This window comes from Calonectris borealis, chromosome 9 (assembly GCF_964195595.1).
Source record: "Calonectris borealis chromosome 9, bCalBor7.hap1.2, whole genome shotgun sequence".
NCBI classification, from domain to species: domain Eukaryota; kingdom Metazoa; phylum Chordata; class Aves; order Procellariiformes; family Procellariidae; genus Calonectris; species Calonectris borealis.
In genome coordinates this window covers 3,011,362-3,028,903 of record NC_134320.1, presented here as the reverse complement: position 1 = coordinate 3,028,903, position 17,542 = coordinate 3,011,362, and the positions used below count along the sequence as shown (strand labels likewise).

The following is a 17,542-nucleotide window of genomic DNA, read 5'->3' as shown; positions in this document are numbered from 1 at the left end:
AATTGAAGAGAGCAAGTGACATTAGCCCGTTTTGATCTCATTGGGAAATACGAGTGGCTTATACAAATGGGAACATCACTGTACCTGGATAAAGTAAACTATTGGGAAGAATAGAGTGGAAGTCTATGAGAGGAGCTAGAGAATAAATCAAGTAGAATTAAGAAAGGAATTTTAGAAACAGGAACAAAATGGAGCTTTATTTGATGTGTTGGGTTGACCTTGGCTGGCTGCCAGACACCCACCCAGCCGCTCTCTCAGTCCCCTCCTCAACAGGACAGGGGGAGAAAATAAGATGAAAAACCTCGTGGGGCAAGATAAAAGACAGGGAGATCACTTACCAATTACCCTCAGGGGCAAAGCAGACTCGACTTGGGGAAAATTGATTTAATTTATTGCCAATTGCATAAGATTTGGCTGATAGTGAGAAACAAAGACAAAAACTAAAACGTGTTCCCTCTCCCCCCTGCCCTTTTCCCCGGTTTAACTTCACCCCTTCATTCCTGACTCCTCTACTCACACCCACAGCGTGAGGTCCTCTGAGTGTGGATACCTGCTCCTCCGTGGGCTGTGGGGGAGTCTGTGCTGGGGCGCTGGCAGCACCTTCTCCCTCCTCCTGCAGCTCGCAGGGCTGGTCCCTCGCCCCTCACAGCGTTCGGCCCTTTCTTCAGCAGCTTTCGCAGGGCAGCGCTGGCTCCTCTGACCGGCCCGGCTGTGCCCTACCCTGGGGCCGTTGGAACCGGCCAGAATGGCCGTGGTTCAGAGTCTCCTCACAGAGCCCACCCTGCGGCCGCCCCGCTGCCACCACCTTGCCATGTAGACCAAATGCATTCGGTAATTATCTAATGTGAAGTTTTTTGCTTGGAATGAACATACGAAAATAGGAATTATCAGAGGGTGTAAAAGAGCCTCAGTTTATCAAGGTTGAGTGGTGTTCCAAAACTAAGATTTCAAGTGCCTTTATTTAAGAAACTGAATGGTTGGACAATTGTACAGTTATTTGTCACAAAAATAAGATGCTCTGCATTGTGATTTTTTTCCTTATGTTTTTAAAAACTCTTTCAAAATTGCTAATTTTTGCTGTGGGTGAGCACATGGCTAAAGACGGGGATGACCCTGATGGGTAGCACTGAGGGGGAAGCATCAGCCTGGGGGGTTCTGGTTAGCTTTGAGGGTAGTTGCGGAGAAAATTTTTCTCGGTTCGTATTTTCCTGGATGTGCCACATTCAAGAAGTGAGAGTGTGCTTGTGAGATGTACCAAGGACAAAAAGCTGGGAGATTCTGTCATGGCAGCGGTAGGAAAGGGATATTCCCGTTCCCAGTTCAAGAAGCTACATGGCCGTAAGAAGTGAATGAAATAACGTAGAGTTTAAGGTTAAAAAGTGCATACTAATAGATTTGGTAACTCTGCACACCAGCTGAAAAACCTGAGGGAGATTAAAGATATCGGCATATTCTTTAATCAGAAGATGGTTGTGAGCCACCAATATTATGCAACATGAAAAATGAAAGGAAACATGTATGTTGTTTTTTCCCGTAAAGCTGGGAATCATTTAATACCACTGTGCGAAGTGTTGGTGAGATGTCATCATCAGTAATATATATAGTTTTAGTTGTTTGTAAACAATTGATTTTTTACAAAAAAATCAGCAGGATTTGCATGGAAAGGTTTTGAGACTCTCCTGAGGGCTCAGAACATTAAGTCCAGTGTGGATAAGGTGTCAATAAAGAAAGTGATAACCGCTAATTCAGGAGGTCTCAACCAGACTTTCATCAGAACGGAGTCTGGCTAAAGATGAGAAAACCTGAAGCAATCTTTGGTTAGGGGTATTAGCTTCACACATTTAGATTTGGGAAGCCATGATCTGGTTCCACACAGAGAAAGCCAAGGTTTTCTTTTTAGCTCTTAAATAAGCAGCTTTGAAGGATTATTATAATCTACCACTCCTATGCCTCATTTCTATTTTTTCATAACGTTTTCTAATCTTTTCGGCTATGCCCTTTAAACAAAGGGTCCTAAAGTCAATTTGATATATTAATGTACTTTGCTTAGGACCATATCAAATATTCCTTCCCAAATTCTTCTCTGTTGAAGGAACATGAAAGGAGAAATCTGTAATCTTCCTGGATTCATAGAAGTGGCTTCAGAATGCAGTGAAGACAGGATTTCACTTATCGGTGTTTCAGATGTAGGGAAAAAAACCTCTGGTGTATTTGACCTGGATGACTGACTGTTATGAGTCTTCTCTCAGTGGGATGACTCATATTTGCTGTGAGGCATGTTCCTCTTCAGATTTTGAAGATCAACCATGAGAGCTGATTCATCCATGATTCATGAGCCTGTGCATTTAGCCATTTTTCTTCATGAATGCTTTTTTTCACAAGGCTGAGTCTGGTGGTAGCAATTACTGAATTTATCTCTGCCAGAACCTTAAGCCACCTCAGCAACACCGATAAAAGCTTATAGAAGCGTTTTTATTTACAAAAACTGATACATGAACATAGGTTTTTGGTGTGGTGTGTTTTTACGGGGGGGTGGTATAAGCTCTGTAGCTAGGGCTTTATGTAATAGGAGAAGGAAGGTAAGTTTGTTTTGATTTATTTTGCAGAGATGTGAAATTTACTGCATCTATGGAAATGTTCTTCAGAAGCAGGACATGGTAAAGGGCTGCCCAGTAATCTGTTAATTCTTCATTACCTCATGGCTAGTTTCAATGGCTAGTTATTATAACTTTGGAATAATATCTGGAGTTTTTAGGAGGGATCCTGGAGTTACTGCTGGTTTTCTAGGATGCTTTAGCCACCACAGAAACCAGAAAGAAAAGCAGAGTAAATTTGAGCCCCTAAAAGGGGTTGCCACTTGTCTGCCCACCCCAATCTTGTAGGTCTCCCACACTCTGCCAGGTTCTCTTATGCCTCTGTCACATCAAAGGTGTCTTAGAGAGGAAAGGTTTAGCCTTAGGCACCGCCACCTCTCCTCTTCTTAGATGAGGCAGGCCTCCTTAGGCACAGATTATATTCCCTCCCAACAGCTTCAGGAGAGATAATTTGTGACTACGCCTAAGTTTTCCCCTCAGGTGACTAGTCACACACATGGAAAATAGGGATAGGATAATTCTCGTCTATTAAGCTGTGGATGACTGCCACCAGATAAATAACTTCCTAGCAGTTCTGCAAGATGTGTAGGGAACGAGGGAGATGGATGTTGGCCAGATGCTCTTCTCAATGAGTGTTAAAAACGTGGCAGAACTGCAGGCAGTTAAGAGATGCTTTACTCCTCCTCTGAGTTCAGAAATAAGATGAAAAGGGGCACGTGTCTGTGTACCCAGAGCAACTGTAAGGCCTTGACAGAAGAGAAGCACTACCTCCCAAACTGAAGGGAGTCAAGGCCCCAGTGGAAGGGCCTTTTTGTGCAGGAGTTGCATGATTCAGAATTCCCTGCTGCTTGAAATGATGTTTATTTTAATGTTAAATCAGCCAAGGACTGTAGGTTGTCCTTGATCCTGTCTCCCTACTGCAAATAATGTGAGTATTGAAGGGAACTTACTTTCTGATGTTTTCCCCTTATTCCTTACATACTTATATTCTTCTTTGCCAGAAGAAATCTCCTCTCTGCCTCACATATTGTTGGGGTGAGATTCATCTTGTTCAATTTTAAACATTTATATTTGAGCTGCTTGTTTAGATCACCTTATCATCAACAGAGAGAAAAGAAAATTTATAAAACATAAACTGTCTGACCAATTTTGGACACTGACCTTAGCATGAGGTATATTGTACCTTAAGATTTTCTGTTTTCTGCATTGTATATGTCCAAAATTTACATTAGATGAATCTCACCCTTCGTACTGATTTATTGAGCCTTTCCCAAAAGGCTTCCAGCAAACCAGAGAAGTTTTACCAGAAAAATATTAGAGAAGCATGGTTATCAGGTTTAAGACAACAGTCTGTTTAAGACAAAGAAGAGAAGGTGGTTAATAATTAAAATGTTCCTTCCATATGCAGTGTTCCAAAGCAATTGAAGTTTCCAGAACTAAATGCCCAAATCTCAGTAGGTTTTGTTAGACCAAGACAGAGGGTGTAGCAAAGTCAAGCTCTCTGTGGACTAGATGCATGCAAAATAGTAGTACAGTTTATTTATATAGCTCCAGTGTTTCAAGGGAAGCGTTTGAGCCATTTGCCTAGGAGGGCTGCTGAATCTGGTTTTAATAGAGGAAAATCTTTATCCTGATGATATTAGGGGTGTGGTTTTGTAAGCTAGCAAAGCTACAGCATTTCCCCAGGAATGGGGGTATTGCTTAGACCACACCACGCCTAAAATTTTTCCAGTAAGGATCTGCGTAGACCAGAGGGAAGCTTAGTTTTTCTGCAGAGAGCAAGAGAGAATGGCTTTAATTTCTCTACAGCAATAGAAAGCAGCAGATATTTCTATGGGGTTCCTTCTGTATTCAAAAGTTATTTAAAAAAAAAAAATTGTCATTGTGAGGCAATACACATTTTTTGCAGTGTGATAACTGTTTTTTGAGTAAAGGCTGGATACATCCATCCACGTAGGCATTGTTTACAGCTATATTGACTGCATTGCCTTTCACCAGTGTGGCCCTATTTTACCAAATCATTTTGAACTGTGTGGGGTTTCTTTTATTTGGTTTTAGGCTATTTACAGGTGGATTTTTTTTTTTCAAATTCATAGTTTGATATTGAGTTTTTCAAACTTCACATTTTGTGAAGCAGAGAAGCTTCTTCTCTTTAATTTTATCACAACAAAGCTGCGTTTTCAGTATTTTGTAGAGATAATGTTTTACAAATGTATAATTTGGGAACTCAAATGTACTCAAGTACTGTTTTTTAATCTAGGGTGCCTGGTTTTCTGGGGTGTGTAGAGTATTTAGAGATAATCCATTGAAGTTACTTTCAGAAAAGGAGATTCGTATATGTTCTACTGCATTCTAGCTTTCTAAAGGATTCTGTGGACCCTTGGTGTTTTTGGGCTTGCAAATTGGAAAAGGTTGAAAAATAATGTCTTAATATTAGAAATTCATCATAGTTCTGCAGAAGTATTTGGGTTAGAGCAGACCTAGGACAATACAGTAGTTTCAGTAAAGAGAAGTATTAGAACGTTCTTGATTCTGATACAATGATGTTTGTATCTTTCTGCATTACTAAATAGCTTTCTTGGTGATACAGCAAATTTGTGAAGTATTCCTGATTTATAAAACAAAATAAAAAAATAAAACCCCAGACAATGTGGAAGATCTGTGTAGATCTTGGCTTGCTGGAGCTTCTCAGTTTCTGTAAACCAGATCACTAATGCTGCCTTTTGTGTTTGAGGCTGTATAAAATAATGGAGTAGGGCTGATTTTTACCTTCCCCTTGCACAAGTTTTAGAGCAATTTAACTCCTTTCACTTCAAGGAAATTACATTGGATTTAAAGAAATCTCTGATTAGAGCTAGACTTGACCCATCTTTGAGTAATCTAGGACGTTATTACAGTTACTCTTGCATTTAGAGAGATCTCATGCACTGGTGGTCTTGCAAACTAAGAATAAAGCACGTCAGTGACAGGTATGGTTTTGTTTGTGGGCTCTTCTTGGGCAAAATGTAGTGCTCAGAAGATCAATTACAAGCTGAGTTTCTGCAAACAGCCGGGTCTGTTTTGAAGGCAGAGAAGTACCTGTGTGCCTGGCTGGGGGCAGGGGTGGAAATTGGGGTAATGTTTTTTTCCCTACTTAGTATGGTCTTAAGTCTAAAACAGGAATGATTGAAAAATGATACTTCTCTGGGCTTCTCTGCTAATAGTCATTGAGCAATGTCAAGGTCTTTTCATTTTGCAATTGAAAACGTTTTTCTAACTGCAAGAATCGTAAGTGTCTTCAGATCAAAGTGAGTTTTCTGGTTTGTGCCTCATGGTCAGCGTTAATCCTCTCTTTATTAACAGCTGCACAATACCATTGTCTTCGAGTGTGACTAAAAACACAATGTAACCCGAGTGGGAATTTGTGTAACTGTTCTAATGATGTGAGAGCTGAATTGGACTCCAGTTTGCTTTCTCATGGCCTTGAAAGCAGCTCGGAAGTAGTTGCTAAGAGTAAAAGAAAGTTGATACTAGTGAATACGTTGTGGGATGGATATCTTGAGAATATGCTGTTTAATATAACCAGTTTTTGAAGTGTAACGTGGTTTCAAAAGAAGCTGTTAATTTAAATTAACTTCCAGTCTATAAAATGACATTCCAGCCCATAAAAAGGTAAGGCTTTTTGCCAGGGCTAACAATGCTTAGTTCCTTAGTTTGCAGAATAAATGTGGCAAGCCTTTTAATGCTGATTTTTTTTTCCTGGCTTAGGACTAAATATTTAATCAGTCAGTTATAGATTACTTGTTGATTTCAAATCATTTTAATTTATCTAGTGTTTTTCCCCCCCTAGGGATTCTACAAATGAAACTACTGCACATTCAGATGCTGGCAGTGAGCTTGAAGAAGCAGAAGTCAAAGGAAAAAGAAAAAGGGGCCGTCCTGGCAGGCCTCCAGTATGTGTAATTTAGTTTTGTTTTGTTATGCATCTATTTAAAATTGACTGCAAACTGTTTTTCATCTAATCATCTTGTGGTCACATAAATAGGCTTTTAATGAGCCGTATGTCAAAGTTTATGAAGACTTGTAGTATGAAATATTTATCAGATTGATATACAAACAATGTTTGGACTGTTTAAAAAGGGATATAAAAATGAGCTCATATTAGCTATTACTTTTTCTTTCGCTAGCTACTTAAATGAACATTACAATTTTGTTATTGTTGTCATATTACAACATTCTTCCAGACATGAGAATAATCCCAGTAAGCACGACCGCTTTCTGTTTTGAAAGTTGTAATGGATTTTAAGTGACAAATGACATTCGAGCCATCCTTTTAGTAACTGATAATCTCTTAATGTGAATGGAAGAGTTGCAGCATAGTATTAACTAAATGCCTCGGAAGATCTATTAACACATCTTAAAAATTCATGTAATTGACATACACTGTGTTCTACGTATAGATTAGGAGCTTCAACCTGTTCTCTAGCGTAGTGCAGCAGACGATATTGCTGTCTGCTGTATAAGATTTGCTGGTCTTTGCCCATTGCTAGCCTATCAATGAGAACATACAGAAACAATTCTCTATTACACATAGTATTTAAGGAGGCTTTCTCTTTTATTTTCATTTATTTTATAAAATAGCCAATTTATTGGAAAATACAGAAAAAGTTTTGTGTGTCATGTTTTCCTTCATTTTAGTTCTTCACAGTCATCAGATGTAGTTCTCTTGATTGTATCACTTGAAGTACGAACTGTGGAATAAGATTTTTTTTGTGGGAACTTATCTGTGTTTGTTATTAATGGTTTTGATTCTCCTCTTAGTGTTTGTCTACGAGTACACCCCCAGTATGAGTGTGCTATATAGATAGCACTAGTAGATTGAGATTTTTTTTTTTTTTTTCCTGAAGACCTTCCACCCTAAGTCTAACTCCTTAAGCGTGGGCTAGTGAGGCTGTAAGAATGGACAGAACCACGTGTTCCTCTCAAGCAAGCTGGCCAAGCTGGAGCAAACTCCTCCTTGGTATTGGTTTTCAATTTGCCTCACAGTTTCTGGACTTGCTTTGGGAGCCAACATTTTAAATCCTGGGTTTTTTCTGGGCGCGTTGTCTTCCTTTTTGAAAGCTTTTGAACAGTGTTTCCTATGATGGCATCCATCATCAGATGGATGGATTTGCTCAGAAATGTGGAGCTTCTTTACAGGAAGCTTTAAAGAAGCATGTAGGGAGAACAGGTCATCTGTTTAGCTTGTAAGCAAAGGGCAAAATCAGAAATTATCTTAAGAATATCTCATTAGTAAATTGATGATTTTTTGCAGATCTAATAAAAAAACACAGAGGATGGTGCAACCTGATTGCTAACCCAGAAGGTTGTTAGAGTGTAGGAATTTAAGTTAAAGCAACACTAGTGGTATTTCGTACCCACCACACATGCACTGGAAAGGAAAAGTGAATGTTACGAAAGGTAACATTCTCATCCCTCTGTTTGAGCTTATTAGTAGCTCCTATGGGAATAGCCACTGAAGCACTCTACTGGTCCTCCTATCAAGTGTCTACAGGAGCAATTGCTCATTACGCTTAGAACAACTCCAGGCTCATTAAGTGTACATGATTGTAAAGTGATGAACATGCAGAGGAAGCAGCCATTGCTTCATACATAAAATGATGGGCTGTGAGCTGACCGTTGCTGCTAAGGAGCAAGACCTTAGGGTTATCAGAGATGGTTCCATGAAAGCATCATCGTAATGCTCAATAGGGGTCAAAAAAACCAAATCCAGTCTTAAAACTCTGAGGAAGAAAATAGTGGATAAAACAAATACCGTGGTTTGCCAAAATTTGGAATCTTTGCACAATTCTAATTTCTCTTCCCCTCTTGACCTCCGCCCCAAAATCTCAAGAAAGAGTATATTAGGACTGGAAAAGGTTCAGAGAAGAGAAACAATGATGGTCAATCATGGAATCAGACTGGGAGGGACCTCAGGGGGTCTCATTGCAACCTCCTGCTCAGAGCAGGGTCAGCTTTGGGATCAGACCACATTGCTCGGGGCTTTTCCAGTCAGGTCTTGAAAAACACCAAGGCTGGAGACTGCACAGCCTCTCTCAGCAACCTGTTTCATTTTATTTTGTGAAAAATTTCTCTCTTGTAGGCAATCACAACCTCTCTTTCTTCAGTTCATGACTACTGTCAGTTGTCCTCCCACTATATGGTGTTGCAAAAAGCCTCACAGGGGACTGGTCCTACCCCCCTGACCACTCTCTGCTGGACTTCTTCTAGTTTATCAATACCTCTCTTGCATTGAGAGGGCCAAAACTGGACATGGTATTCCAGATATGGGCTAAGAAGCGCAGGGTTAAAGGGTATAATCACTTTCCTTGGTCTACTGCTATATTCCTGGGTGCTGATGGTCTTTGCTGCTCAGGCACATGGCTGTCTCATGTCCACTTTGCTGTCTTCCAAGACCCCAAGGTCCTTTTCCACAGAGCTGTTCCCTGACTAGCTGGTCTCCAGCCTGCGTTGGTGCAGGGATTTGCTCCTCTGCCAGGGGCAGGTCTTGGCATTTGTCCGTGTTGAATTTTGAATGTACTGTTAGCTTAGTCCTCCAGACTGTCAATGACCTTGATGTCATTAAGCGGTCTCCCTGCCAATTTGGTGGCATCTGCACACTTGACAGGAGCACACTCTCTCACCCCCTCCGGCTATCTGATAAAGATGGGGAACTGGACATGTTCCGGTTAGACTCCTGTCGAACTCCCTCATCGCCAGCCCCCAGGTAGAGGATGATCCATTAACCACTGAGCCTGACAGTTCAGCCACTTGTCCACCCATCTAGTTGCCTACTTGTCCAGATCACAAGTTCCCAATTTGGATACAAGAGTATTGTGGGAGACTGTTGAAAACCTTGCTAAAGTCAAGATAAATGGCCTCTATTGCTCTCCCCTCATCCACAAATTCAGTCATTTTCGTACAGTTTTTTGGGTGACTTGACAAAATGTATATGTTTGGATACATCATCAAATCCTGCCTTCATAATTGATACTGCAGCAACAGAAAGGAATAAATAAGGTTCTTCTACAAAAAAAATTACCAAAATGGAAAAAGCCACTCAATGTCTAATATCCTTGAGGAGAAATGCAAACACCTTCGGAAGTCTAATCTAGGCAATTAAATTTATAACCTTATTTGATATTAAAAGTCATGAACTTCGTAATCGAGGTATTGACTTTGCAAACACTGTGTTTCACTTCCCTCCTCCACATGGCTCACCTGTCCATGTTGCTAACTCATCCACTTCCCTCAGGGGAATTATCTGTTTCTTACAGGAGGTGCAACTCTGACATTTTTCCCCCACTCTTCCATCTGCTAACATGATTTTTATTTCCTCCACAGGTACCACCTACCTTTACTCTCAGATGTGAAACAGATTAAAATATTTAGTGAAATTCAGAGCTGTTTTTCATACTTAGCTTTGATGGTTTTCATTTCTGAAGAAAATGAAAGCCTAAAGAAAGGCTTTTCTGCCTAAAGGCTCTTCTGTTTTTTGTGGTGTGGGGTTTTTTTTTCCTAACTAAAATATTATGGTCTAATAAGATTTGATCTCTCCCTGCAAATGCTGATTTGCTTATGTCCTTAGGCCATCACAGCTACAGTGACACATCTGCCATAAACATATTGACCTCTTTTGGAAAGCGAGTTTACTCTTCTCTGCTGTTTTGTCTAGCTGCATGGTTCTATTACAGAGCTGCACACAATGTACTCCATCAAATAGATGTATGTATTTATTTTAAATAGGTTTCTGCTATAGTGTTATAGAATGGACTTGACCTTTTACCAGAAAGATAAACTAGAGGATTTTCCAGACTTTTTTCCAAAGAAAGACATTCCTCTTTGCAGATTTGAGACTTCTGTAAGGAGATGGTCCTCATTTGAAAATCTGCTATTTGTAGCAAATACCACTTCAGTTCATAGAGAACCTTAATATTTTGGGGGACCTTCCCTTCCTGAAAACGCTGCTTTCCAAGTTGCCCCTCCACTTCTATAAGAGACTATTCTAATGAGTCCTTGACTGAGTAGACTAGACAGTCAACTTGCAAAGAGATTAAGTGCATTGGTCCTTCAAAATAACTCTCAGAATCTAACCTGATTGTCCTGAACTCACCGACCCTTGCTGCAAATTTAGCAGGAGTTGCACCATGTCCTGTTCTAGCATTGACAATGGCTGGGGCTGGCCTCCCCCTGGCCCATGTCCGCTTCTAAACACTGAGTCTTGTAGACCAGATGCCTGTGGAACAACTGGCCAAGAGGTGGGATATTTTGGCGCATGTATTTATGTGATACTGTATGTGAGCATACTCTGGATGTATATTTAGTGAATTGTGTGGGGTGTATTTAAGGAGTGACCTATAACAGTCCTCTGAGTAACATTGGCCAAAAATGTCTTTTCTGTTTGCTGCATTATTGAAATACATGGGTGTGGATGCACTCTCCTATTCCAGGTAGGGGATTTGAAAGCCCAAGGGCTTACAATGCAAGTGGCTTTCACATTAGTGAGCTCGGGCTCAGATCAGTTATTTATCTGTCCTTTTTTGTCTCCTCTCTTGGATCAACACACTCTGTTTAATGTTGTTGGCATGCTTTATTTTAACCTACCTGGCTTTACCTTCCCAGGAGCTCAGAATAGCCTGGCTTAAACCTCAGCTGCTAGAGGTTGAGGGAGTGAGAGAGATCCCGGCTATATTTCAGCTTTGAGGTAGGAGCAGACAGATGAGCCTCTCTGACTCAGAGGACAGTCTTTCTGTTCCAGAGGTGGCAGTTCTGAGATCTCTGCTGGGGTGTCTCTCATCCCATACTCAGGGCCACAGCATGCCTTTCGCCAACTCCTCAGATTCTTCTAAGGCAAGATGGAACAAGGCACTTCTGATCCTTTTGTCGCCAGCGCAGACTGAACGGTTTTGCTTGCAGGTCCTTTTGTATCGTTTGGTATGGAGGAGACAGACCACAGTACCTTATCTTTGCATTCATATGTGCAATTTTAACTTTGCAGCAGACTCTTAGCTTTATTTAGTCTTGTGGCATGGATGTTAGATACTGCAGGGGATTGAGTTTTCCTTCTAGTTCCAAATCATACACGTCCTGATTAATAGTAAGAAGGAATCCTCTTGGAAGAATTTCTTTTCATAGTAGTCGAGCTTTGTGATTTGGTGTGACTTACATCAGTGTTCTGTTTCAGCTTGCTTGCCCGATATTTTAGGTCTGTCCCTTAAAACTGAAGTGAGTTAAGTCTTTCTGTAGTTCCGTGGAAATGCAGTGCGCATACAGCCAGTATGTAAAGACTTCTCTATCCCACCACTTGTAGCTTCCTGGTGGAGAAATCCTAATGACATTAGAAGTTTTCCTTTTAAGCTTTTGATGGGATGGTCCTTGTATTTTTGGCAATCTAATCTATTCTTCATTTTTCTGTGGAAATAGTCTTTTTTTGGTAGCAATTGCCTCAGCTGGAAGAATAGAACTGATTCAAGCATTTATAGCAGATTCTTTTGATTCTCTAAGATTACTTTTAGAACTCTTGCTGGGTTTTAAAATAAGGATGAAAAAAGCAACACTCCCCCTCCCTAACACTGTTGTTTTTTTTTTTTCCCCTAAACTGCATGTGCTACAGCTGAATCGGCTCTGTGCACGCTGGGTCTTGGGGGCCTGCATCTGTCTTTATTTGCAGGATGAGGCTTTTCGCAGGGAGCACCTTGGTTTTTTCTATGATGAAAGACGTCCGAAGGACTGACCGTTTGAATCCAAGAGCTTCTCCTTAGATAACCATGATGATGTTATGAAGTGTGCGGTAGCCTTCCTTTTTTTTTTTTAATCAGGATTCATTCAGAAAGAGCTCAGACATTACCACTCTTGCACTTAACACGAGGTTATAACGCGGAGGCCTCTCAAGATGATGATGCCTTTGAGAGGAAAGTTCTTCAGCCTTACTCAAGTGGAAGGTTAAAAAACTTCTTCCAGCTATCTTGAGAAATGGGGTATTGCTTTAAATTACCAACGGTATGAATGCACATGGAGGCCATCATTTAAGGTGGTGGGTTGGGTGGAGTTACTGACCTGTAACACTTTTACTGTCTTTATTTCTTCGTGAAGTGCATTAGATCAACTTGAGGAATGTTAATGGAAAATGTCAAGCCACTTTCACTGTTGTTTTTTTGGTAGTGTGTGAATTAACTTTCACTGTATTACTTGATTTTACAAATGTGGGTCACTTTTTTTTCTTCACAATAATTTTAAAGACATGAAAGGAAAAGTATTATCTAGCTAATTTATTACAAAATTCTGAATTGTCATAATTTTAGTTTAATTACAGTCAGGGTAAGTATTTTGTTTCCTGTTTGCCTTAGTTTAAGCTGTAAAGCACCAGGTAAACTATGTGGTCATCAGTATGGCCATTTTAGAGTTACTTCTGTAGCACATTCTGGAACTTCTGAATTTCCTAATGCTGGTGTGTATAAATCCTCAGCTTTAGTTGTTGTCAGTTGAATCTACTGCACAGATCTGAAAAATCAAGGGTAACTTCTGTTTTGATTCGGCAACTCAGTCCATTTTGACACCACCACCAGTCCGACTGTCCTGGGTCTCAGAGTGAAAGCACAGATTTAACTGCTACAGGCTCACACCTCCAAGCAGCACCGTTCTTGGTGTGTGATTAAAAAGCTTTCTTACCTTGTCACGCTTCTTTATCCCTCCCTCTGCTAGTCCTAATTCACCTCAGTGTCAGCTCTGCCATTGCAGCATATGCCTGGATTATGGAAATCGTTACAAGGATTTATGGATACGTTTAGGTACAGCTTGCTTTTTCCATGACTTTGCAGAGATTCCTCTCATAAACAGGAGAAAAGTCAGTTTTGAGTCTGGAAAACAATCAGTTCTTACCCACCTCCGGATTCTGACAGACTGACACTTAAAAAGGAAAAAAAAAAAACCCATGCATGACTGTCAATTTAAGGGGGCAGGAAATTTCTGGCTGAAAGGGTGTAAAGGGGCAGCAATAACCACAATTGTTGTTCCTGCTAGGAAGCAGAGGTTGTATTTTTCCTCTATCTTGATGACCATTTGGCGGATCCTCACAAGAGCAGACTTGCTACAAATTCATTCTGTTTGATCTTATGAAACATCCCACTTCACTCCTGTCAGTGATTGTCTGAGAGGTTTACTGGAGTCACACTCATCCTTGGGCAGGGCGGGTTCTATGTGGAAGCTCTTCATGGCATTAGAGGACGGGGTTTTTTTGTGTTGAGCTGAAGGACCACCCTTTCCTGGGAATGCAGGTATCTCTCTCAGAGGATGCAGGGCTACCTCTGTTTGGCATCCTCAATGCCAAACATAATTTTTGGATTTGTAGCTTGACTTTGCAACTCCAATTCCAAGAGCACCCTGCCTCTGCAGATATTCCACAGATACCCTGTATCATAAAGGAGTCCTCTTTGCTTTTCCGTGGATGTACCAGTCCATGCTTTTCCTTCGCTTGCTTCAGTGGTGTTGGATGTCTCCATTCTGAGATAGAATCATAGAATACCGGGTTGGAAGGGACCTCAAGGATCATCTGGTCCATCCTTTTGTGGCAAAAGCATGGTCTAGACAATATGGCCCAGCACCCTGTCCAGCTGAATCTTAAAAGTGTCCAATGTTGAGGAATCCACCACTTCCCTGGGGAGATTATTCCAATGGCTGGTTGTTCTCATTGTGAAAAATTTTCCTCTAGATGAAAATTTTCCTCTTGTGAAAAATTTTCCTCTTGAAATAGGGTTACCTATTCAACTTTGTACTTGAGGTAGGAACCTGTATGAAGCTCAGATCCGTCAAGATGGCCTGCAAAGTTTCTTGCTGTAAATTCAGGGACACTACATGCAAGCAATGTCTGACAACAGCACTGTAATATAGTATGTTAATGAATAAGATAATGCCAGTTCCTCACTTCTGTGCCTCGTGCTTGCAAAACTTTACAATTAGAGTAGCAGGCAGTTTCTGGAGGTTGGAGGACCTACGTATAGCTTGCTTTCATATTTGTACTCCAGAGTAGGATTGAGCTTGGGCTTCCTGTCAGATGCCTACTGGGTGGAAGTGCTCTGGAGTGGAAGTCTGGTGGACACCCTTCCTCTACTGCCTCTCCACCTGAAGATAATGTTAATCCCTGCCTAACTCAGAAAGTTATAGTTTTGGATTTTCTTCAGTTTCTCAGTGGAGGATCCTTTGTCTGCTTGTTTTGTCTCTTGAGGCAGGATTCAATACAGATCCTACATCTGGATTTAGCTACCCCAGCTTGGATGCAGAATGGCTTTTGTTAAATGAAAGACTTAGTTTCTCCACTGTGAGAGATGTTCTCATTGTCAAAAGAAAATCTGTACCAGAGAGGAACTTTATTCAAGTAGATTGAGTACTATATCTGGTGTTAATTCAGGTCCAGGATATTGAGATATTTACTTGGGCTGAAGAATCTGGCTTTGTCCAGTAATTCTGTCAAAAGTACATCTGTCGGTTATTTCTGTACCTCTTCTGAGAGCTCACTGGTGTTCTCACCCTTCTTATTCAAACTGAGTCTTGGTCAAAGCACCCCCCTTTCCGCAGAGTACCTTACAAAAGTGGAGTTTAAACTGAGCATTTATGTGTCTTGTGATTACTTATTTTGAGCGTGCGCACGCTGGTCCATAGTACTCATGCCAATGTAGGTGGCTTTTCTCATTGCTTTCCAGTAACAAGGTATCTTTGGGTGTGTGCCTTTCACCTCCATCTCCTACTTGCATTCCCTCCATCCTTGCAGTGTTTAATGTCTCCCTTGAAATTACATATTGAGAAAAACTGAGTATAGAGGGGGCTTGCATTAGCTTCTGTGGAGGGCAGCAACTTGCATTCCTGCTTTCATTTAGCAATACCTGTAGCTAGTTGAAGTGCTTATGGCTTACTGTCACCCACATTGAATAAGCACATGGATTATATATCTCAAAAGAGTCAATTTACTTCTAATTCTTTGCCATTTTATTAAACAGTCTCTTTGGAGCTCGGTAGAGCTCAAACATTTCATGTATTGATAGCTTTCTTGCTGATAAAGGCAGCTTTGCACATGTTTAAAAATTCATTGAGGGAGAACGCATATTCTTTTGATCATAAGGGCAGATGTTATCCAAAAAACTTTTCACAGAGATTGTACCATTATTTTAAGCTTTCCAGCTTGCATTTGTGTGCAAGTCCTTAATTGAATATTTGCAAGAGGCAGTTGCAGTTGCACTCTACCTTGCCCTTTTCTTTAGCTCTCTGGCCCCACCAGCAGTGATCCCTTTTAAAGTAAGGGGAAAGCTAGACTGCAAGCCTGTCTTCTACCAGCTCTCTTCCAGAAATTAGATCCCTTTCCTCTGCAGGAAAATTCTTAATGTGTCTGCAGTTGGAAGATGCAACCAAAAATGTTGACTTCATGTTCTTTACTAAAAGCTTTAATAGAAACTGGCTGACAGTATGCTCAAGTAAATGGTAACATGAGGATATTGTCCTAAATGTAATCGAGTTGCTTGCGTGTTGTTTTCTTTAACATAATTCCTCAAAATAGCTTCATTGTTCTGCGGAAAACGGCAGCTTTTGCTTTTGTCTGCCTCACAGTAGGGAGAAAGAATAGAATATGGAAATAAGATCATAGCAGGAATCTTATGTTATTTTCCCCAGAAACTTTTTTTTTTTTGCATAGGGTGATTTAAATTCAGAGCAAACTGTTCACTAGGTGACTTCTTACAAGTGGGATCTATACCACCTGATTATAAGTTTGACGAATCTAGAGAAAATTTACATTAAATAATTTAGATTCACAGGGAAAATGTTTTAACTCATAAAATTTTGAAGGCAAGGGGCTATTATGATGATCTACTAAATCTGGCTGTATAAACTCAGTGATTTAATCTGAGTTGAGTTGAAGAGCTGACTCTTTATGTACGCAGTTTCTTATAGAAGTTGTATAAAAATGAAAATGCAGAAAATGAATGTTAACAAGACAAGTGTATTTTTAATAACTTATTGTTTTCCAAAGATCATTAGTTATTCTAAAAGTTTATTTCTTGTGTGCCAGCATACACCACTTTTGCTGTCCTGTCTGTAATTTGCTACCATTCATCTAGTTTTAGTCATGTTGTCGACTGTCTGTTTGTGTTGAATAAAACTAACACAGGTATTGAATTGAACTGGTACTCCAGTGTTGGAAATTCACCACTACTTACCTTGACATGACTGTGCCTTTTAAGTTGATCCTCAACAACTACTGGTAAATAAAAATATATGTACCTGACTGGATAAAGCCCTAAGCAACCTGGTTGAATTTCATAGCTGGCCCTGCTTTGAGCAGGAGGTCAGGCTGGAGACCTCTGAGATCCCTTCCAGCCTGGCTTATTCTGTGATACTTGTGTGAATATACATGTGTGAGTGTATAAATGTGTGTGTAATATTTATGTATAATTTATAAAGATACATTGAGTGATTTCAGATATAGCTATAATAAATTTTCATTCTGCTGGTTTTCTTTGCCCAGTCTGCCACTAAGAAACCTCGGAAGTCTCCAGCAGACAAGGGTCGTTCTGAATCTGGAGCTAGAGGAGCAAGTCGTGGAAGAGCTAATGGCCACCCTCAGCAGAATGGAGAAGGGGACCCTGTCACTTTGTTTGAGGTGGTTAAGCTGGGGAAGAGTGCTATGCAGGTAAAATAACTGCTTGTGTTACCATTCAAAATTCAGTATGTCCTGACTGTAGAAGTTCAGTTTAAACTATGCTTTTGTAAACAATTGTATTTTTTCATAACCTGTATTGGTCCAACAGACTGTCTGTGTATGATAAAGTAAGGGACAGAATGTGCTTTGATTGAGTTGAGGACGGTCATAAATACTTTTGAAAGACAAGAGACAGATCAGAAAGTCACGTATTTCAAATTCTTCGTTATTTTGTTCATTACTTCCA

General features: G+C 40.4%; 1 protein-coding gene across 3 annotated transcripts in view; it reads left to right on the top strand.

Annotated features, from left to right (window-relative positions):
- Positions 1 to 17,542, top strand: part of STAG1 (STAG1 cohesin complex component) — a 205,713-nt gene that overhangs the window by 49,529 nt on the left and 138,642 nt on the right. For all 3 annotated transcript variants that reach the window (XM_075157939.1, XM_075157937.1, XM_075157938.1), the window contains exons 3-4: positions 6,424 to 6,526; positions 17,122 to 17,286. In XM_075157939.1, coding sequence (XP_075014040.1) covers positions 6,424 to 6,526; positions 17,122 to 17,286 — 268 coding nt within the window. The remainder of the gene's footprint in view (positions 1 to 6,423; positions 6,527 to 17,121; positions 17,287 to 17,542) is intronic.